This window comes from Thamnophis sirtalis, unplaced genomic scaffold (assembly GCF_051295495.1).
Source record: "Thamnophis sirtalis isolate CommonGarterSnake01/CBP01778 unplaced genomic scaffold, rThaSir2_p1.2 scaffold_3, whole genome shotgun sequence".
In the NCBI taxonomy this organism is placed as follows: Eukaryota; Metazoa; Chordata; class Lepidosauria; order Squamata; family Natricidae; genus Thamnophis; species Thamnophis sirtalis.
The window spans coordinates 22,836,864-22,861,165 of record NW_028261383.1 but is presented as its reverse complement, the minus strand read 5'-3'; the positions used below and the strand labels follow the sequence as shown (position 1 = coordinate 22,861,165).

At 42.1% G+C, this 24,302-nt stretch overlaps 1 protein-coding gene across 2 annotated transcripts; it reads right to left on the bottom strand.

The window, feature by feature from the left end:
• Positions 1–678: 678 nt before the first annotated feature.
• On the bottom strand, positions 679–23,911 carry LOC148047573 (zinc finger BED domain-containing protein 5-like). 2 transcript variants are annotated; one of them, XM_087708388.1, is made up of 3 exons: positions 23,450–23,911; positions 18,486–20,343; positions 3,075–3,399 (listed from the first exon to the last, which is right to left on the bottom strand). In XM_087708388.1, the coding sequence occupies exon 2, from the start codon at positions 20,316–20,318 to the stop codon at positions 18,486–18,488; it is 1,833 nt and encodes a 610-aa protein (XP_087564514.1). In that variant the 5' UTR covers positions 20,319–20,343; positions 23,450–23,911; the 3' UTR covers positions 3,075–3,399. The 2 variants fall into 2 exon arrangements, with proteins under 2 accessions (XP_087564515.1, XP_087564514.1); XM_087708389.1 differs by lacking the exons at positions 18,486–20,343; positions 23,450–23,911 and adding an exon at positions 4,221–5,003 and having other exon boundaries at positions 679–3,399.
• Positions 23,912–24,302: the final 391 nt, after the last annotated feature.

Sequence of the window (24,302 nt, the reverse complement as noted above, 5' to 3'; positions counted from 1 at the left end):
ATACCCTTGTTTTCCTCTTTTGGACCCAAAATATGCATCAAGTCTTAGTTTCAGTGGATGTCTTATCCGCTTTGTTTTAGGACCTTTGCGGTCCACGCCCTGACACCCTGAGGAAATAATGTTTTAAAAAGCTCCCATCGGCAACCCTTTTCCTTTTGGCAAAACTCCTCTAAGTGCACTTCAACCATTTCCACTTGACTGCATTTTCTTTCACTCTTGGTTCCCTTCTGAGAAGGCAGAGAAGTATGCAAGTCAAGTATCCGTATGTTATGCTGACGCTTGCGCCAGTACACCATGTGACACATTGTGTGGTTACCACTGTTCACACCAGGGATCAATCCAGGGCCCCCTGAAAATGGTGGCTGCTTCCAGGACAAAGTTATGAGGCCCAAAGTTATTTCCCCGGTATGGCGAACGTATGGGACACATGACACAGGTGGCATGTTGAGCCATTTGTTAAAGCATGCAAGGCATTGCCTTGTCAGCTCCAGCGCACATCCGTGGGCTGGCCAGCTGACTTTGTCCTTCTTTTAGGACTGTTTCATTGAAGCCTCTGGAGCACAAAAAACCAGCCCTACAGGAGAAAAGCAGAAGTTCAGGAACAGACCTGGTTTGCTCGTAGGGCTGTTTTTCGCCCTCCAGAGCCTTCAGGAAGCTTCCCTGAAGGATCAAGAGGGCGAAAAATAACCCTACAACCAAACTGTACATCACAGTTCCTGAAGTTCCCAGGTTTCCCGTAGGACCGTATACAGCCTCCGCAGGTTTCAGGGAACTACCTGGAGGAAATTAGTAGTTAGCCAATTTCCATTTTCTTTTTCACTCCACTTACCAATTTAATCCCGAGAGATTTTGAGCAAAATAAATCAGGCCAAAATTCAAACAATCAATTTCTCACTACACTTCCAAGGGAGATCAAAATTAAATTCAAGCATTCTCTAAACTCATCTACCTTTCCTCAAATGGATTACCTTGTGTGCAATAAGGGATGATTTATGTTTGAAGTAATGAGTACAGACTGGACAATTCAAAGATTTCTCCATGGTGTCAGTCCTCTGGTTTATCATTAGGTAGGAATTCTGACTGAAACCTCTCCCACAATCAAGACATTCAAAAGGTTTCTCTCCTGTATGAGTCCTTTGATGTGTCACCAGTTTGATATTACTAAAGCTTTTCCCACATTCAGGACATTCAAAGGGTTACTCTCCTGTGTGACTCGTCTGATGTCTCACCAGACTGGAATTCCGACTAAAACTTTTCCCACAATTAGAACATTCAAAGGGTTTCGCTCCTGTGTGAGTCCTCTGGTGTATCACCAGATAGGAATTCCGACTAAATCTCTTCCCACAATCAGGACATTCAAAGGGTTTCTCTCCTGTGTGAGTCCTCTGGTGTGTCACCAGGCTGGAATTATCATTAAAACTTTTCCCACAATCAGAACATTCAAAGGGTTTCTCTCCTGTGTGTGTCCAATGGTGTGTCACCAGATGGGAATTCCGAGTAAAACCTTTACCACAAATAGGACATTCAAAGGGTTTCTCTCCTGTGTGAGTCCTCTGGTGTATCACCAGGTGGTAATTTTGACTGAAACATTTCCCACAATCAGAACATTCAAAGGGTTTCTCTCCAGTGTGAGTCCTCTGGTGTCTTACCAGATGGGAATTCTGATTAAAGCCTTTCCCACAGATAGGACATTCAAACGGTTTTTCTCCTGTGTGTGTCCTCTGGTGGCTCATCAGGTTGCAACTCAGACTAAAACGTTTCCCACAATCAGGACATTGAAACGGTTTCTTTGTTATGTGTGTTTTCTGGTGTTTCACCAGGCTGGAATTATCACTAAAGCGCTTCCCACATAGAGGACATTCAAAGGGTATATCTCTTGTGTGAGTCCGCTGATGTGTCACCAGACTTGAATTCTGACTAAAGCTTTTCCCACAGATAGGACATTCAAACGGTTTCTCTCCTGTGTGAGTCCTCTGATGTATCACCAGGTGGGAATTATCCCTAAAACCTTTCCCACAATCAGGACATTCAAAAGGTTTCTCTCCAGTGTGAATCCTCTGGTGTCTCACCAGTCTGGAATAATCACTAAAGCTTTTCCCACATAGAGGACATTCAAAGGGTTTCTCTCCTGTGTGAGTCCTCTGGTGTCTCATGAGGCAGGAATTTCTAATGAAGCCTTTCCCACAATCTACACACTTATAAGGTTTCTCCATGGAGTGAATCCTCTGATGTATTACCAGGTGGAAATTACGACTGAAACGTCTCCCAGTCAGGACATTGAATGGGTTTTTCTCATTTATGATTCCTCTGGTGTATCACCAAGATGGAATTGTAAATGAAAGTTTTCCAACAATCAGGACATTGAAAGCATTTATCTCCTATTTGAGTCTTCTGATGTATTACCAGGCTGAAATTATGACTTTCCCATAATCAGGACATTCAAGGGGTTTTTCTTGTGGGTCAGTTCTCTGGTGTCTCTTGAGATGGAAATTTCTACTGCAGCTTTTTTCACAATCAAGACACTCATACAGTTTCTCTCTGGAGTCAATCTACTGATGTGTCACCAGACTAATTTTTTTTTCCACAATCAGGATATTCAAAGTGTTTCACTTTTGTGAGAGTCCTTGGGTGCTTCACCACGGTAGAATTCTCACGAAAACCTTTCCCACAGAAAGGATGTTAAAATGGTTTTATTCCTGTGTGTGCGTCCTTTAGTGTCTCAAGACCTTGGAATTTCTAATGAAACTTTCACACAATCTGCACAGTCATATGTTTTCTCCCTCCTGTGACTTATCTGATGCAGCACCATGTTGCCATGCTCACTAAAGCATTTACTGCACTGGGAGCACTTTTGTGGCTTCCCTCTTTTGTAGACGTGCTTCCATGAATCACAAGGGAGCTGTTGTGACCATAGTTTTTGCTACAACCAGGTAATTAGTATGGATTTTCTCCTTCTGGCTCCTCTAGCGCATAATCAGTTGTGATTTGCAATCTGTGCTTTTCCCACAATAGGCAAAATATAGAGCTTTTGCACAGCTGATATTCTTATGGAGGTCAAAAATATGGACAATGCCTTATTTAGTGGTGCTTTTATTCAAGCCGTCTTCTTCCTCACAGGGGGAGGCCTGCATTACTGTCTGTTCTACAGGGGTTTACTATTGATCTTTTCCTCTGAACAGACTTCCAGATATTACCCTCTTTTGCTGAATTATAAATAATTTCCCTTCTCCTCTCATATAATGTATCGAGTTCTGTATAATCTGCTGGAGGAGGAGCAGATTTGTATGGTTTTCTGTTGGGAATGGAAAATATTTTGATTTCTAGCTTGATTTTCTTCTCTTTTCAACATTGATTGTTATTTACAGTTGTCCAGAGTGCTCTTATTGGCATCCTGTTCATCTGTATGATAGAAAGAAAAGTGTAACTTCAATTTTTTGTAAAATGGTTAGAGATGAATTGAAAAAAAGAAAGAAAAGTATACACCACTTTTGCTCATGGAAGTCCTAACTGCAAACAAGGGCTGAAAATACTGTCTACAACCCGTCTGGTGATGTCCATGTTCAAATAGTCCTCACATAACCTACCACAATTGGAACTGATATTTGCTTCATTAAGAAGCTCAATCATTAAGCATCATGTCACATGACAGTGCCAACTTACACCTGTTCCTCTGTAAGTGTTAAGGTAATTACTGTGGGTTATTAAAGGCAATTTCATTTGACTGTGACTTGCAATTTCCTGCCAATATATCCACTGATTTTGCTTATCAGAAGCTAGCTGGGAAGGTCACAAATGGGGATAACGAATGTGGGATGCTGCCGCCATCATAAATATGCAACTATTGGCAGAACCCAAATTGGTGCAATCCTCTTCCTGCACCTTCAAACCACAGTCACTGCTGACATGCGGTTACGGAAGAAGTCCTAGGATAACCACAAATTTGTGGACCTGGTGCACGTCTGCTTCTACTGTACCATAGTAACTTTGAAGGCTCATGGAAGAAGTGGTAAGTGAGGACTTACCTGTGCAACCAAAGCTGGATTAAGGTCAATTGAACCTGGTTAATACATGGATGGGACAAGAAATACAAAACTTATTGGCAAAACATCGAAATAAAAAAAAACTTGTAAATTTTATTCATCTGTCATTTTCAACACACATGTGGATTACAAATTATATAAGAGGGCAACATCAAGATATAATGGGGCGTTGGTTCTTACCTGATACGACCCTTCTCTGGGCAGATGGAGGCAGCAGTCATGCATGGGTTAACTCAGTCAGTAACCAATAGAACTGAGTCTACCAAAGTGATGTCATCGGCTCTGCGGAGCATGCTCCCGCTTTTCCTGATGAAGGAGATTAGTAGACTGCTGTGTGTGACCAATCGCTTTCTCTCCAGACTCAACACAAAAATGCTCACTGTACACCCTTGTGAGGTAGGCCAGAATGCTAGGGTGGGGATGACCGCTGTCTCCACCTGCCCAGAGCAGGGGCGTATCAGATAAGAACCACCACCCCATTCTCCTAAGTTGGTGGAGACAGTGGTCATGCATGGGACATATCAGAGCTGGCATGTCACCGGGAGGGCATGAGACTGGCCTAGGAGCTGGAGGACGGAAGGACCTGCTGGAGCACTCGCCATTCGAAAGCTCTATCAGCCGATGCATACCTATCTACCTTGTAATGTCTGATAAAGGAATTAGGGGTAGCCCAGGTTGCTCCCTTACAGATCTCCTCCTCCAAAGCCTGTCGCGCCCATGCCGCTGACGTGACTGCGCTGCGCGTAGAATGAGCCGTAATGTTCAGTGGAGGAGGGAGATGATGTGCGATGTAAGTTTGTGCAATGGCTGATCTGATCCAACGTCCAATCATGGAAGGAGAAGCTTTTAGGCCCTTGTTGGTCGGATGAAAGGAAACAAAGAGGGCTTCGCTGCATCTGAAGGCAGCTGTCTTGGCGATGTAAGTTTTAAGAGCACGCCTGACATGCTCTTATTTCACACAATTATGCTGTGAAATAAATTAACAATGATACAATGAAAAATTAATATATCTATGAATTGAATATTTTAGAACTTTTTGCTTTAAAAAGGATAAGGATAATAATGATTTTATGTATACTTAACAGAGGACTGGTGATATAATGTATAATGTTAAGAACGTATTATAATGATATCTTGTTGTTGATAAATAATTTTAATAAGGGAATAATTGAAAATTGGTATATATATGTAGTGACTATTTAGAATATTTTGTTCAAAAATGAAGGAATAAGACCTCTGTTTGAAAGTACGACGTACAAGGATAATAATGAATATAAGCATATTTTCTGGGAAAAAATAATATTAATGGTAACTGAATATATATTGTAGAATGAAAGTGAGGTATTTAGTAATACTAGATGAAAAGTCTGAGATGGTAAATATTATTCGAGAATATGGATGTTGTAACCAAACGACATGCTGTGTGTATGTGTTGTTTATGTTTATAGATAGATAGATAGATAGATAGATAGATAGATAGATAGATAGATAGATAGATATAGATATATATAGATATATATATAACACACATACACATATATATATATACATATATATACATGGTTCAAATCCCAGTAAGGGTATGGCTAGCTGATGAGAGCTAAATAGCTTGAAATAGATCTATACTAGTCTCCCTTTATTTATTTATCAGCACAAATAAAAAAAAACATACATATATATATATATATATATATATATATATATATATATATATATATATATATATATATATATATATATATATATATATATATATACACACACACACACACACACACACACACACACATATATATTAGATTTTTTACAACCCCTGGTAAACCCCAATTATGGGAGGAAGCTAACTGCTTCCATCATCAGATCTATACTAGTCTCCCTTTATTTATTTATCAGCACAAATAAAAAAACACACACATATATATATAAAAACACACACATATATATATAAAAAAACACAAATATAACAAAAGGCAACAGTAAAAATATTGGGTTTCTGTCGTGATGGACTCTTGTGACGAGCCGAAGGACAGATGATGGAAGCAGTTAGCTTCCTCCCATAATTGGGGCTTACCAGGGGTTGTAAAAAATCTAATATATATATTAGATGTGTGTGTGTGTGTGTGTGTGTGTGTGTGTGTGTGTGTGTATATATATATATATATATATATATATATATATATATATACTTAAAGTCTCCCTTTATTTATTTATCAGCATAAATATAGCATATATATATATATATATATATATATATACACACACACACACACACACACATATACATACATCATACATACATACATACATACATACATACATGTGACACTAATATATATAATTGGGGCTTACCAGGGGTTGTAAAAAAAAAAAAAAATCTAATAGATACCTTTCACCCTGGCTTCGCTGATAACAGGATAAGAGCCTGTGGCCTAATGGCTAAGAAGTTTGCCTAGGATGTAATATAGCCCAGGTTCAAATCCCAGTAAGGGTATGGCTAGCTGATGAGAGCTAAATAGCTTGAAATAGATCTATACTAGTCTCCCTTTATTTATTTATCAGCACAAATAAAATAAAATAAAAATATAACAAAGGCAACAGTAAAAATATTGGGTTTCTGTCGCGATGGACTCTTGTGACGAGCCGATAGACAGATGATGGAAGCAGTTAGCTTCCTCCCATAATTGGGGCTTACCAGGGGTTGTAAAAAAAAAAATCTAATAGATACCTTTCACCCTGGCTTCGCTGATAACAGGATAAGAGCCTGTGGCCTAATGGCTAAGAAGTTTGCCTAGGATGTAATATAGCCCAGGTTCAAATCCCAGTAAGGGTATGGCTAGCTGATGAGAGCTAAATAGCTTGAAATAGATCTATACTAGTCTCCCTTTATTTATTTATCAGCAAAAATAAAATAAAATAAAATCATATATATATATATATATATATATATATATATATATATATATATATATATATATATATATATATATATATATATATATATATATATATATATGTTTTTATTTGTGCTGATAAATAAATAAAGGAAGACTAGTATAGATCTATTTCAAGCTATTTAGCTCTCATCAGCTAGCCATATCCTTACTGGGATTCGAACCTGTGCTCTATTGCCTCCCAGGCAGGGAGTTAACCATTTGAGCTACAGAGAACGACTCCTTTTATCTATAAATATATTATTTATATTTATATTTATATTATTTATATTTATATTTATATTTATATTTATATTTATATTTATATTTATATTTATATTTATATTTATATTTATATTTATATTTATATTATTTATATTATTTATATTTATATTTATATTTATATTTATATATATACACACACATACATACATATATACATGCATACACATATACATATACATATACATACATACAAGCATACATATATATACATATACATATACATATACATACATACATACATACATACATACATACATACATACATACATACATACATATATATAAAGAGCACGCCTGACGTCTAGTTTGTGCCATTTGCGCTCCAGACTGTGATATGGAGCCGGGCAGAAATTTGGAAGGGTGAAATCCAGAGAATGATGAATGATGAATGCTGAATTCACCTTCGCAACAAAGGTGGAGTCAATGCGGAGAACCACACTGTCTGGGTGGAAGACACACAGGTCTGCCCGGATGGAAAGGGCCGCTAACTCTGACACCCTCCGTGCTGATGTTATGGCCACCAGTAAGACAGTTTTGAGAGTGAGGTGGTGTAGAGTTGCCGCCCTGAGGGGCTCAAAGGGCGGTTCTGTAAGGAAGTCGAGGACCTTGGTCAGATCTAAGGAGGGGAATCGGTGCATGACAGGAAGACAGATATTGGATGCCCCTTTAAGGAACCTGCGGACGTGAGGATGCAAGGAGAGGGGTTCATCTCGGTGGAGAGAGAGAACTGAGAAGAGGGCTGCCACCTGCCCTCCAAGGTATTCGGAGAAAGTCCCTTATCAAGACCCTGCTGCAAGAATTCAAGAAGCTGGGGTACTGCAGCTTTCAATGTGTCCTCCCCTCACCCCAGGCACCACGTTATGAAAGTCTGCCATGTAGATTCATATATCCTATTGGTAGCTGGGCGGACTGAGGCTTGAATGGTATGGATCACAGTCTTGGAAATTATCTGCCCTCAGGATCGCCTGCTCAGCCTCCAAGCAGTTAGGCGTAGCCAGCATAGATCTGGGTGGTGAATGGAGCCCTGATGAAGGAGAGACGGAATCATTGGCAGGGGCCATTGAGGTTCCACTGAAAGATTGATCAGGTCCACGTACCATGGTCGGCGCAGCCAATTGGGGGCGACCAGGATGAGCTCAACCTTTTCCTCCAGCATTTTCTGAATCACCCTCTGTATCAGGGGGAAGTGAGGGAAGGCATACAGGAGACCGCGAGGCCACCTGCACCTGAGAGCGTCCGTCCCTTCTGCACCTGGTGTTGTGTATCAAGACAGGTACCTGGGCAGCTGGTTGTTGGCAGATGTTGCAAAGAGGTCCAAGGCTGGAGTCCCGTACCTGGCCGACAGCTAATGAAATATGCAGCGATTCAAGCTTCACTCCGCTGGGTCGATCATTGTGCAGCTCAGCCAGTCTGCTGCGGTGTTGTCCGACCCCGAGATGTGTCCGGTGCGTAGGGAGAGAAGGTTGGCTTCCGCCCAGGTGTCTAGTTGAAAGGCAGATTCCATGAGAGAGACAGCTCTCATTCCCCCCTGGCAGTTGACATGCGCCTTGGCTGTGATGTTGTCTGTCCGGATCAACGCATGTGAGTTTTGGAGAAAAGGCTGGAAGTGAAGGAGAGCTAGATGGATGGCCCTCAGCTCTAGCCAATTCATACTGTGGGATAGGTCTGAATTGGACCAAAGACCCTGTGCTACTTGTTCCTCCAAGTGAGCTCCCCAGCCCTTGAAGCTCGCGTCTGTTGTTACCACACGACGTGGAGGGTCCCTGAAAAAAGAGCCCTGAGCTATGGCCGGGGAGACCCACCATTCCAGGGATGACAGGACTTCTGGGGTCAGGAGGACCTTCACTGAGGAACAGCTGCTGTTGGTCTTCTGGAATGGCAGAAGAAACCACTGGAGGCAATGGCTGTGAAGCCATGCCCAAGGGACGATGGAGAAGCAGGAGACCATCTTCCCCAGCAATTGAGATAGCTGGAGAAGAGGGACCCGCCTCCTCCTCCATACCTCTCTGGCTAACTCCCTGAGATTGCTCTGGCGGTCCTGGGACAGGAAGACGTACCCCTGGGATGAATCTATGAAGGCTCCCAGGTGCACCAGGCAAGGAGTGGGGACAAAGTGACTCTTCTCCCGATTGATGGAGAACCCCACTTCCTCTAATATCTGAAGGGTGTCCTGGAGATCTCTGAGGGCCTGGGTGCATGACCTGGACAACAAGAGGATGTCGTCCAGGTAGCAGAAGATCCAGATGGGCCTGGCCTGCAGATGTGCGGCTACGACTGACAGAAGTTTCGTGAAAACCCTTGGGGCTGATGACAGCCTGAAGGGAAGGGCCCGATATTGGAAATGGAGGCCTGCATAGACAAAGCGGAGAAACCTCCTGTGCCATTTGTGGATCGGCACATGGAGGTAAGCCTCCATCAGGTCCACTGATGTGAGGAGATTGTGTCTACGAACACTCTCTAGAATTGATAGGAGAGAGTGCATCTTGAATCTCCTGTATCTGACGAATTGATTTAAAAATTTTAAATCGAGAATTGCCCTCCAGCCCCCAGAAGACTTTGGCACGATAAAAAGATGAGAGTAAAAACCCCGTCCCTCCTGGCCTGGAGGCACAGGCTGAATGGCCCAAACATGGAGGTGGTGGTGAACGGCCTGTTCTACCAGGACCCTTTTTTGAGAGTCCCTGGGGATAGGAGACGGGACAAAGTGATTCAGAGGGCTGCAGCGCAAGTCCAGGAGAAGGCCGAATCTGATTGTGGACCTGACCCACGCGTTGTTCGTGATGTCGTCCCAACGATCCATGAAAGCTGCTAGACACCCCCATTTTGGGAGATCCTCCAGGCAGTCACTTCTGCCTCTTAAGGGAACGGTTGGAATTGTTCTTGAAGGGCTTTCTGGGCTGGAATCTCTGATTGTTCCTGCCTGATCTATAGGAGAAGGATGGGGCCTGTCTAGGAGGGGCCTGTCGCTGAGGATGGGAGTTGGAAGTACTACCCTCCTGGCCGCGAAAGGGCTGCCTACAGTAAAAGGATTGGTTCCTACCTTCCTGCTCTTTAGTGGCTGGTTGCAGAACCTTCCTCTTATCTTTGGACTCCACCAGAAGGGGTTCTAATAGAGGACCAAAGAAAAGGGATGCAGAGCAGAGAGAGGGTGCAAGCCTCCACTTGGCCCGTGCTTCCGCTTGACACTGCTTCAGCCAGATAAGCCGGTGGATAGAGATGGAGGAGGTAATGGCTTTGGAGGCAAAGCGTGCCGCATCGAGGGAGGCATCTGCAGTGTATTCTAGGGCTGCCTTAATCTTATTGATGTCCTTGCAAGCCCTAGAATCCCTGGCTGGAAGGCAAGCCTGAAGCTGCCTCAGCCACAGAAGAGCGGATCAACTAAAGAAGGAAGCTGAGGTGCCTGCCCTAACAGCCCAAGCTGAGGCCTGGTGACCCTTGACCAGAGTTCAGCTCTGCTGAAATCCGATCCGGCTTTTGGAGGCCAACCTCCACAAGGCGCGGCAAAAACTCTCTAGCCCAGAGGCTTTAGAGAGTTTAACAGGAGCCCAGACTGGAATATCAGTTTAAAGAAACAATTTGCAAGCGAATTTAAAGAAAAGTCAATTAAAAACCCAATTAATCAATCAATTTTAACCAATTAATGTAGGAGAGAGCGATTTAACACAGCCAGTTCAATCAAACTGAGTCTGAAAAAGCAGGAGCATGCTCTGCAGAGCCGATGACATCACTTTGGTAGACTCAGTTGTATTGGTTACTGACTGAGTTAACCCATGTATGACCGCTGTCTCCACCAACTTGGTGGAGAATGGGAGAGTTTTACTACCATGATATCAACTGGAAGACAAAGTCTACAACAAGTAGGAGATCGAAGTGTTAGTGAAACCAGCCAAACACAGTAATGGTTTGTAAATGCAGGTTTACAATGAATAAATTGTCAGAGCTGCCACCCTGTGCTTCCCACCATCTTTTATAGCTACATTGGTAATTAAGATAAGCCGCACCCCGCTCGTTCGCACACCCATCACCTTGTGGCCCAGAGCGAAACCACCTGGCAATTAATCATGGAATATTAGCAGGAATTTCTTCAGCTTGTGTAAGTGGGAAGGTGAATCTTGTCAGGTGGCCCAGTCTTCTCCTCTGAATGGCAGCTCCAGGCCTCTGAGCTGGCCAGAGCTGACATGCACCCCCCTACCATGGAGACAGTATCTGGGGAGCTACGAATTACAGTTAGTTAGGAGTTGAAGGACCCCTTTCCCCTGGTTTTGTGGGATGTCTGTGGTGGAATCTCGCTACCAGGTGGAGTGCCCTACTATCCTTGCTATGAACCCAAGATGCCTCTGACAGGATAACCTTTCCATAAAATAAGGTATTGTAACCGTCCCCTGTGCCACCTGGAATCTAGTATATCTTGCACTATATAGTGCTGTTCCCCATCTACAGTAACTGGGGCTGGCGGCTGTAGCAGGTCTCCTCTGATATCAGAGGCCTGAATTAATTGAAGCAGGCTGCAGTGGAAGATTGGATGTGTTTTCTCCAGCAGAGGGGGGGGGGTCTTAGCTGCACTGTGACTGGGTTAATAACTTGCACGATTGGGAAAGGTCCAATGAATTTGGGTCCGAGTTTCTTACATGGCAATGGCAGCCTGAGATATTTAGTGGAAAGGTATACCCACTGGCCTGCATGGAAAGGTCCTTGCATCTTCCGCCTTTTATCGACATTCTTTTTATATGTGGCAAAAGAGTGACATAACGCATCCCTCACCACTTTCCAAACTTTTTGTATCCTGGCTACCCACTCCTGTGAGGTCGTGTCATCTGGACGCACTTGAGGACACTCCGGAATTGGGACAAACTCCTACCCTGTGGCCACACTGAATGGGGTAAACCCCGTACTTTTGTGTATACAACTTCTGCAAAGGGGAGGAGTTCAGCCCAATCGGACTGTTGGAACTGGACATAATATCTCAAGTAGTGTTCCACCATCACATTTGCCCCCTCCGCTGCACCATTCGTCTCTGGGTGGAAAGCTGTATTAAGTCTCTGTGAAGACCCCACCATTGCCACAAATCTACACCAGAACCAGGTAGTGAATTGCTCTCCCCTGTGTGAAATTATCCTTTTGGGGATGCCATGGAGTCTATAGACATGGGCGATAAACAGTTTGGCCAGCTTCCTAGCAGATGGAAGGCCGGTACATGCTACAAAATGAGCCTGTTTGGAGAACAGGTCTATTATCGTCCAAATGATCTTGTTCCCTTGGCTGTCCAGTAAATCCACAATGAAGTCCATGGCTATCTGTTCCCATGGCCAAATTGCATCTGCCACCTTCTGTAAAGGTTCAGGAGGCCATCCAGGCAGGGCCTTCATGGTAGTGCAAACAACACAACCCCTTATATATTCCTTTGTCCCTCTTCATGTGGGGTCACCAGAACTGGCGATTTACTAAATGCAGAGTCTTGAGGAACCCAAAATGTCCAGCCATGCGAATGTCGTGGCAGTGCTGTAGCACGGCCACATGTACCACACTTGGTACATATAACTTTGACTCCTCCCAGACAAAGCCCTCTCACTATGTTAATAAAGTTTGATTTTCTTGAAATCACTGGTTCATTGGGAGTGCTGCTTTGATCGTTCTGGAGAGGTCCTCGCCCTAGGCACACAAGCTTGGTGCCGATGGGGCCTGTTGAGTGGCTAACACTCTAGGCTGTGAGGCCGGGATGATAGCCTGTACTAGATCCTCCCTTTTATTATGATACTGTGGTTTGAGGGAGAGGACATCAGCTAAGAAGTTCTTCCCCCTGGTATATATTTTAATTGGAAGTTGAATCACCAAAAATACAAGGCACATCTAACTTATTTTGGTGACAATCTTTGCGGGGTTTGGAGGGCCTCCAAATTCTTGTGGTCCATCCAGACCTCGAAGGGTATCCCTTCCCCTTCTAGTAAATGCCACCACATCAAGAGGACCCACCTGGGTGCTCGGGATTACAGGACCCTGGTGTCCGGCTGGTGTTGCTTAAAGCCAGGTCTGTGGTACATAAGCTCCCCTCATTTATGACCTCATACAAGAGGGTAGAGCGGACCTGGCGTGCATTACGGAGACCTGATTGGGCCATGAGGGGGGTGTTCCCCTTAGTGAATTATGCCCACCAGGCTTCCGGGCGTTTCACCAGCCGAGAGCCCAGGGCAGGGGCGGGGGTGTGTGGCCGTGGTTATTAGGGAAAGACCTCACTAGGTCACTGCCTCAAATAGGCATGTATAAGTCCCTTTTTGTGAAATGGGGCCTTGGAGTTCAGGTGGGCCTTTTTGCTATGTACCTTTCTCCCTGCTACATTTCATCGGCCCTGCCGGAGCTGCTCAATGTGTTAGCTGGATTGGCGGTTGATTTCCCCAGGCTTATGATCCTGGGGGATTTCAATCTGCCTTCCATTGGCGAGACATCCGAGTCAGCTCGGGAGTTCATGGCTTCCATGACGGCTATGGACCTAACTCAGTTAATTAAAGACCCCACCCATAATGGGAGACACACGCTCGACCTGATTTTTGTCTCTGGGCAGTGGATGAATGATCTAGATTTAGGGGATATTTCTATCCAACGCTTTTCATGGATGGATCATTTCCTCATCAGGCTTGACTTCCACCCTCACCACAGGGAGGCGGAACCGACTAGATCAGGGGTAGTCAACCTTTTTATACCTACCGCCCACTTTTGTATCTCTGTTAGTAGTAAAATTTTCTAACCGCCCACCAGTTCCATAGTAATGGTGATTTATAAAGTAGGGAAGTAACTTTACTTTATAAAATTTATAACGCAGAGTTACAGCAAACCCCTACCGCCCATCATGAAAGCTGGAACGCCCACTAGTGGGCGCTAGGGACCAGGTTGACTACCACTGGACTAGATGGTTCCGCCCCAGGCGCCTGATGGACCCTGAAAGGTTCCTGATGGAGCTTGGGACATTTCCTGAAGCCCTTGCTCACAATTCGACTGAAGCCCTAGTGGAAGCCTGGGATGGGGCGGCCACTGGGGCTTTGGATCATGTTGTGCCTTTGCGGCCTCTGACCCAGTGTCGATCCCAGGTAGCTGCCTGATTTACCGAGGAGCTCCGGGAGATGAAACACCGGCAAAGATGCCTAGAGAGTGGTTAGAGGGCCAGCTGGTCCGAATCTGATCGAACACTAGTAAGAATTCTTATTAAATCCTACTTAGTGGCGATAAAAGCGGTAAAACGGCAACATTTTTCAGAAAGACAAAGATGGCGCCAAACAGCTTTGTAGGCGTGGTTATGCTGTGATATTACAGATTTTCACGGAGTTTAATCTATTACAGAGTTCAAGACCATCTAAAGATCATTAAATCAGTAGTGATTTATTAGTAAACTTCATAGTAATTATTGGAACAAGCGGCTTGTCTGGATTTAGTAACTGGGTGCAAGAGAAGATTAAATGAGAAATGGCCTCTAAGCATAAATCAAATGCCTCAAAAAGCGCAGGCAGTTCATCTGCTCCGGCATCTAAATTACAGTCATTACTCCACTCCCAACCCCCTCCTACTCCTGCTGGGGAACCTTTGACTCGAGAAATACTGCAAAAATAATTAACTGTGGTTTTAACTGAGACTTTAAAAAATCATGCAGCTGCGATGGAAATTAAAATACAGGAAAAGATCTCTGTTGCTTTTAAGGAATAGTCAGAAGAAGTTATGAATTCGGTCCAGATTTGTAATCAAGAAATTAGAGACGATATTTTAGAGGCTTTTAAATGCCTATCTGGCTATGTATCAGGAATCGAGGACAAATTGGAAGATTTTAGTGACTCCAATATTAACCTGGTAACGAAAATGGATGTGGTCCAATGCAAGGTTGATGATGCAGAAAATGAAATTATAATGTTGCAGTACAGACAGATGAAATTTGCTTTAAGGATAAGGGGCCTTAAAGAGAAAAACCAAGAAAATTTGAAGCAGATCTTCTCAGAAACTTTTGATCAATTGATGGGACGGCCAGGAGGGGATTTCGATTGGCAAATTGACAAGATATATCATGTTAATTCCTGGCTTGCCAGACAAAAACAACTCCCAAGGGACATTGTGGTGTATTTTGCCACGAGAGATACAAGGAATTTGATATTGCAAGAGTCTTACAAAACCAAGTTGCAAATTGGAGGTCAGGAGGTGACTGTCTTGAAGGAAATACCACCCAAAATGTTGAGATCAAGGAAAGACTATGCCTTTTTAATGGATGAACTCAAAAACCGTCAGTTACAGTTCAGATGGGAAGCTCCAGCGGGGCTAGCAGTTAATTACCAGGGACAAAGATATCGTCTTAACTCAGTATGGAAGGCTCAAGATTTTTATAATATACTGAAGGCTGGACATCCCCCCCCTCCTGGACCCAGAGAAAGAGAACAAGAAGGACAGAGCAGATAGCAAGATATCCAAGGATCATTAAGGTTAGACCAACTTCCTCTTTCAGAACTAGACGGAGCGAAGGAGCAAAGGCAAACCCGCGTGGTCACTAGGTGTATGGAACAAGAGTTAAAAAAGCAACAAGCTTCACAACAAACACAAGCAACAGTTCAAGAATTCACAGGTTTCAGCTCAGAAGCAGTGGGAGGAGCCAGGCCGAAAGCCAAACTACAGGATTTTCAGATGGCTCTTGAAAAGCTTCAAGGAGCTAAAGATGACAACTAAGTTCTTAACCTGGAACGTTAATGGCTTAAATTCCCCACAGAAAAGAAAATAAATCATTATTTGAAACAATTTTAAGAATAATTTGCCTGCAAGAGACACATATTAGATTATCTGACCAGAAATATTTGATCAATACAAGACTTGGACAACACTTTATGAGACATCTGGCGAGAAAGGAATGCAAAAGAACAGGACTTTACATTTTTTTCTGATAGACATCAATCCTTTTCCAGGATTGGCTTTATATTAACAACAAATGATTTGCTTTCTAGGGTAAAGAAGACGAAGATATGTCCAGAGCTTTAACAGATCAGAACCCGGTTTGGATGGAGTTGGAATTTGGGAAGGAAGCTAGAAGGACTTGGAGATTAAATGAAAATGTATTTAGACATGAGAAAAATGTTAATGAATGTAAAAAATTGTTGAGAGAATTTTTTTCCTTTAATATAAATAAGGGCACATCTATGGAAATGGTCTGGGATGCAAGTAAAGCGTACATGCGAGGAGTCCTAATAAATTTAAATAGGTTACATAGACATAAACAGGGGGGGGGGAGAAATGAACTAGAGGAAGAGATTAGGAAGAGAGAACAGGAGTTAATATTAAACCCAGGAGATAAGAAGATTAAAGAAGCAATTACCTTATTACGAGCACAATTTAATATGCTGATGTCGGACCAGGTGGCTACTAAACTGTTATATGCAAAACATAATACTTTCTGTAACACAAATAAACCTGGCAGAAGGTTAGCATATTTGACTAGGAAGAAACAAAAATCTCGCAATATATTGAAAATACATTATAAAGGGAATGTGATTCAAAAGGCCTTTCGTGAATTTTTTACAGGATTGTACACGAGTGACAAAATACAAGGTTTAGATATAGATAGATACCTGGACAAAGAAAAAATATTTATAGTTAAGGCCGAGCAGAGGGAAAGATTGAATCAACCAATAACCTTGGGGAAAATGCTCCAGGTAATTAAAGAGCTAAAGGCAGGGAAAGCACCAGGCACAGATGGCTTGACATCAGCTTATTACAAAAATTTACAGTTAGAAATGGTGGAACCCCTTAAGGAATTATTTAATAAAATCCAAGTGGAAGGGAAGGTACCGCCATCTTGGAAGACAGCTTTCATATCCCTGATACCTAAAGAAGATCAAGATCTTAGTCAACTAAAAAATTATAGACCTATATCATTACTTAATATAGATTATAACATTTTTACAAAAATATTAGCGAATAGGTTAATGTTGGTTATTCAGCAACTGATTCATAATGATCAAACCGGTTTTATACAAGGGAGACAAAAGAGAAGTAATGTAAGACAAATTGTTAATATATTGGAATATTTGGGAAAGAATAATCAAATCCCCGCAGCGCTTATATTTTTAGATGCTGAGAAAGCCTTTGATCGAGTGAATTGGCAATTTTTAATGAAAACAATGCAAAAGATGCAAGTAGGAGAGTATTTTCTACAATCAATTAAAACAATATATCAGGAACAAACAGCACAAATTATAGTCAATGGAAGTTTAACAGAACCATTTAAAATTGAGAAAGGTACAAGACAGGGTTGCCCACTATCGCCATTATTGTTTATTATAATCCTGGAATTATTGTTGAATAAAATACGAGGGTCAGATTATTTACAGGGAATCAAGATTAGGCATCAAGAATATAGACTACGTGCATTTGCGGACGACTTGGTTATAACATTAACCCAACCAGAGAAATCTATCAAGGTTTTAATGAATATGATTAATCAATATGGCCAAGTATCTGGATTTAAAATTAACCTAGGAAAAACAAAGATGCTAGTTAAAAATATGAACACTAATCAAAAGGAAGACTTAGAAAAAAATGACAGGGTGTGAAATAGTTAAAAAGGTTAAATATCTAGGAATCTATATTTCAACCTCAAACGGGAATCTATATAAGTATAATTATGAGCCACTATGGCATAGAATACAAGCAGAGATGAAAAATTGGGAAAAATTACAATTATCCTTGTTGGGAAGAATAGCAGCAGTGAAAATGAATGTTCTGCCTAAATTTCTATTTCTTTTTCAAATGATACCAATACTTAAAAAAGATGCAAATTTGCTAGAATGGCAGAAGGGTATTAACAAATTTGTTTGGGCAGGGAAGAAGCTGAGAATAAAACTTAAAATAATGCAATATGTACGGGAGGGAGGAGGTTTGAAATTGCCAAATCTAAAATTATATTATGAAGCAGTAGTTTTATCACTAATCAATGATTGGATTAACTCAACAGATGATAGAATACTTAATATTGAAGGGTATGATCTGGTATATGGTTGGCATGCTTATCTGTTATATCAGTGTTTTTCAACCTTTTTTGTGCAAAGGCACACTTTTTTCATGAAAAAAATCACGAGGCACACCACCATTAGAAAATGTTAAAAAAATTTAACTCTGTGCCTATATTGACTATATATAAAGTAATTCTCTTGAATAGGAATCAAATAAACAAAAAGAAATTATTTTATAATTGTTCATATTTCTGTTTACTTACTCAGTGCGAAACCTGGGCCTGTTTTTCTGAACACAAAGCTGATATTCTGGCAGGAATCGAAGAAAGACACACACGTAGCTCTTCATCAACAGCTCTCAGTCTCTCTCTGTCTTTAGTTTTTATAGCAGTCAGGCTTGAAAAGCTCATCTCACACAGATATGTAGTGGAAAATGGGAGCAATGTCAAAATAGCTTTGTTTGCCAGAACGGGGAACTCCTTGGCAGTATCCAACCAAAAACTGTCCAAAGGTAGATCAGCAAATCTTAGCTTGAAACCACGATTTTGTCTCAGTTCAGTTAGTTCCTCCTGCTCCTGTAAAGTCATGTCCTTTCCACCAATTGATGCTGAGCTAAAAGGGTCCCTAACCCAGTCAAGGCATTCAGTGGAGACTGAAGAGAAATAAAATGACAACTTCTCCTCGAGAGTTTTTAAATGTTTAACTATTATCTCACACAGTGCAGCAGTGTGAACACCTTGCCATTGCTTGGTGAGTGTGAACATTTCAAGATTGCGACTTTCCACGTGTTGATGCCAGAGTTGCACTTTTGAACGGAATCCATTTATTTTATCTGTACTTGTAAGATGAAAAATATCTGCCAGGTATGCCAGCCTTGCACACCACTCATCACTTGCAAGCAGCTTTGCGTAATCTGACCTCTCATTTGTCAGAAACACTTTAAGTTCCTCCCGCAGCTCATACACACGAACCAAGACCTTGCCACGCGACAACCACCGGACCTCCGTATGAAACAGCAAGGTTTTATGCTTCGCTCCCATCTCCTCACACAAAGCTGCAAATATGCGACTTTGCACGGGTCGTGACTTTACAAAGTTTACCATGCGCACAACATCATCCAACACAGGAACTAGGTCTGCTGGTAAAGTCTTGGCTACGAGGGCCTCACGGTGTAAAAAACAATGTGTAACAATCACATCTGGATTTCTTTCCTTCACTCTGCTTACAAAGCCTTTGGTGCGCCCGACCATGGCTGCAGCTCCATCGGTGCAGACACTTGTGCAGTTTTCCCACTTAAGTCCTCCTCGTTCAAGGTATTCTGATGTGACCCGAAAAATTTCTTCTCCTGTTGTTTTTTCTGGCAATGCCTTGCAAAAAAAGAAGTTTTCTCTAATTGCATCACCATCCACAAAACGCACATTGGCCAAAAGTTGAGCATGTCCACTGATATCAGTAGACTCGTCAAGTTGCAATGCAAATTTCTCACTGATACGGATCTTTTCCAAAACCACACTTTCGATGTCTGCAGACATGTCATTAATACGTCTGGAAATTGTGTTGTCTGAGAGTGGGACTTTGGCTATTTCCTTAGCTGCTTCAGGTCCTAGCATCTCCTCTACAATAGCTTTGCAGGCGGGAAGTATTAATGTCTCTGCCACAGTGTGCGACTTTTTTGACTTGGCTATAAGTTCAGCAACTTGATAGCTAGCTTTAAGAGCTCTTTCATTTACATTTGTGGTTTTTCTCATGAAAGTTGCCTGTTTCTCCGTGTTTTCACGCAGGCGAACAAAATAGTCCGCATTCTTATTTTGAAGCGAAGGGTGTTTCGTTTGGAGATGGCGTTTAAGTTTACTTGGGACCATAGCACTGTTAGATAGCTTTTTACCACACACCACGCACAGTGGAGTTGGTTTCTTTGCATCTCCAGTGAAAGTAAATCCAAATGAAATATAGCTTTCGCTATATTGCCTTGTGCCAGAGAATTTGCTTGAGCTAACCATCTTTGCTTTCTTTTGATCCCCACTCATACTTGGGCTCTCATCTGGCTGCGAATTTTGTTCAGAGTCCAGTTCTTTCCTTTTCAAAAACTTGTCCATCACTGCAGACCGTTGGAGGGCCGGACTATAGTTAAAAAAAAACTATGAACAAATTCTTATGCACACTGCATATATCTTATCTTGCATATATCTTATTTTCCCTCACATTAGGTTGGCAGTATAGTTACCCCCACATTAGGTTGTAGTTCCCCAACATTAGGTTGTAATTCCCCCACATTAGGTCCAGTATAGTCACCCACATTAGGTCCAGTATAGTCCCCCCACATTAGGCCCAGTATAGTCCCCCCACATTAGGTGCAGTATAGTCCCCCCACAGACATACAGCCTTCAGCCATACAGTGTATTACTGAAGGCTGTATGCCTGTGTACTGCCCCACTTCGGTGCTCGGAACACCGAAGGAGACGCGCCGCTGGTAACACTTACCAAGTTGACAGCGCGCGTTCCCCTCGCTGCTCCGGTCCTCCGCGATTGTTGCTATGGGCGCACGCATGGGACGTCAGTGACGTCCCTGCGTGCGCTACCTCCCGGCGGTCCCCGCGTTTTTAAAGTAAACGCGGGGCCGCAGGGACTTAATAGAGGCATCCCTGTGTCCCAAAAGCAACTTTCGGGACACAGAGATGTCCCGAGGCAAAAACACCCGGTGGGTGTTTTTCCCACGGCACACCTTACACTATGTCACGGCACACTAGTGTGCCATGGCACAGTGGTTGAAAAACACTGTGTTATATGACAAGAAGGTGGATAAGAATTTCAAAAGTCATATTTTAAGGAATGCTCTACTGCGGGTCTGGAAAAAGTATCAACATAAACTAAACGACAAGATACCTATGTGGGCAGACATGCAATAGAGAACATAAGTATAGTACAAAAACAGGATGTAACTACATACAGACAGCTTCTCACTATAGAAAGAGGTGTATTACAGCTAAAACCCTTGAATGTACTAAAAGAGGAAAAGGTAATTCAAACATGGTTTCAGTATGGACAGTTACAGGCCAGATGGAAAAAATTGGTTTTGCGCAAAATGAGGATAATTTACTAAAACAAATTAGGGATCAAAGTCAAATGCATATAAAAAGATTATATAATGTATTGATAGAAATAGATTCTGAAACAGAACTAGTTAAAGACTGTATAATAAAGTGGGTACAAAAAAACCAAAAAAAAACAAGAATTAGAAAAACAAGGGATTGAATATAGGTTGATTTTCACAATTGCAAATACAATCCAGATATGAAAAAGATAAAGGGGAGTATGGTTTTAAATTAGGAAGTTCAGAGTTGGATAAGGTACTTATGGAAATGGGAGAAAGAATAATCAAGGAATTATATAGCTACCTAGTAAGAACTACGCTAGAAGAAGTGGTAAAAGATACAATGTTAACTTGGGCAAAGAATTTTGGCCATATGATTGAACTAGAAAAGTGGCAACAACTATGGGAATTATAAATTAACCATGTCAACAGCTTAAAAAGAAAACTTATACCAAATGTTTTACAGATGGCATATATCACCAGGAAAACTAGCTAAGATGTTTAAAGATAAGTCAGCAAAATGTTGGAAATGTCAACAAGCAATAGGTTCATACTACCACATGTGGTGGACATGTGCAGAAGCAAGGAAATATTGGTTTAAAATAAGACTTTGGTTAAAGAAAATGTTACAACAAGAAATAGAATTTAGACCAGAAATGTTTTTACTAGGTATTATCCCAGAGAAATTCAAGAAAGAGGATACTTATTTGATTATACATATAACTACAGCAGCCAGAATTGTATTTGCCTAAAATTGGAAATTTAATAAGCTACCAACAGACAAAGAGATAATAAAAAAGATACTAGATTTTGCAGAGATGAATAGGTTGACAATGAAAGAAAAGGATAAAGAGGAATCAGAGTACTTCAAGACATGGGGAAGGTTCTATGACTGGCTAGAGAAAGCAAACTAGAAAAGAAAGTAGGGAGAAGATAAAGTCTCTAGAAGACACACTATTAAATGGAAAAAAGGGGGGGAGAAGGGGAAAACAGAAAAGAAAATATTAAACATATAAGTATATATTCAAGAACGAGATATAAAGAGGGGAAAACATATCTAGGGTAGACTAGTGAAGTTAAGGGAATAAGAAATGATACTAAAATTATATCTGGGCTGATGGAAATACCATCCCAAGAAAAATTAACTGAGTTTTGAAATATACACCAACAATAATAGAAAAAGAAAGGGAGAGAGGAGGAGAGAAAGAAAGGAACACATGGGAAAGAAGAAAGAGGTAAGGAGAGGAGGATGGAAGGGGGAGAAAGAGAAGGAGAGACGGTAGGAAGGAGAAGAGGAAGGGAAGCAGTAGGAGAAAGGGAAGGGAAGAAGGGAGGAGAAGAGGAAGGAAGAAAGTAGAGAAGGGAGGAAGGGAGAAAAGAAAGGGAAAACAAGGAGGTGTTACAAAAGGAGGAAGGGATGGCAAATGAAGCACCCAAATTGTACATTATAACTTATTAAATGAAATAATAAATGTATAACAATGATAAATGTAAAGAAGATACCAATTATGTGAATATATATACTTAAAATGGTAAGAGAATAAAAAAGTAAAAATTCTTTGGGGGGAAAAAAGAGGATTAGAGGCCTGGAGGCTAAAATATAATTAAGGGGTTGCAGGAATTGGGTATGTCTAATCTAGTGAAAGGAAGGACTAGGGGAGACATGATAGCCATCTTCCAATACTTGAGGAGTTGTCACAAAAGAGGGAGGGGCGTCAACCTATTCTCCAAAGCCCCTGAGGATAAATTTCCTTAGACTAAGAACAGTGAACCAGTGGAAGGTTTTCCCTTCAGAGGTTGTGGGAGCTCCCTCCCTGGTGGCTTTTAATGAGAGACAGGACAGCCACTTGTCTGAAATGATGTTGGGTCTCCTGCTTGATCAGGGCGTCGGAATAGAAGACCTGCAAGGTCCCCCCCAGCTCTGTCACAAACCCTCCAGTGATGGGAGCCCCCACAACCTCAGGAGGGAAGCCATTCCCAAAGAATCCACCTTCACTTGGAAGAGACTTTTCCAATCTTCCCACCAGAAGGAAAACTGCAGCCACCAATTTCACAGCGTGCAGCACCAGTGGGCAGTGCTTCAGCCCAGTTGCTTCTCTGCTTCCAGGACTCTCCTCCCACCCGCCCTCAACTCACCTTCCAGCTGCTGCTTCGACTCTGGGAAGAGCAGAAAAGCCGCTCTGCACACCATCTTCCTCCCATGAGTGATCCGGAAGAGGAAGTTCCTCTGCGCTTCTCCTCTCCCATTCTTTCTAGGAATAAAGTACTCCATCGTTTTAACTCCTTTAAGCTCAACCATGGACTCCCCCTGCTGTATTCTCAGCTTTTTAGGCATCCATCGCCAGATAGGAGGGAGAAAAACACATGGACGGCACACCAGCAGGAAATCCTGTGTTTGTTTGTTGGATATGGAATTAAAAACAAAATTCCTGAAGACTTCACTGGCCGATCAGTTTCAAAATGTTGCCAAGAAAAGAACATGCCCATATAATTACAAGGACTTAACACGAAGGAGACTTTTTAAAACTCCCAACACATAGAAAAATGCAGGCACCAGTTTTAAAGCATGTGCCACCAGTGGAATAAAATCTGGGGAGGGAAGGAATATGTAGCAGCTGACATGTTTCAGCCTCCTTGCTTCTCTATTTTTACAACCTGGGGAAACCAAAACAGCCCTACTTGCTTCCGGCCTCTCCTCCACCCGTCCGCAGCTCACCTTTCAGTTGCTGCTTCCACCCTGGGAGGACCAGGAGAACCAACCTCTCAGCGGAGAGCTAGAAGAGCCTCTCCTGCTGTTGTTCTCCTCCTGTCCTCCAAATCCTCTCTAGGAATCTATTGTTCAAATGTTTAAAGTCCTTATGCCTCAGTTACCAATGCTCTGTAGTTGATTAACGCGGGCATTGCCCATCTATAGTGCACCATCTAGTGACATAAAGCTGAAAACCATGTTAATCCATCTCTGCCTAAGGCAGTTGCAAGATTCTTTTAG

Coding starts and splice junctions, on each gene's coding strand:
- LOC148047573 (XM_087708388.1), bottom strand. CDS start 20,318: ATGGACAAGTTTTTGAAAAGGAAAGAACTGGACTCTGAACAAAATTCG.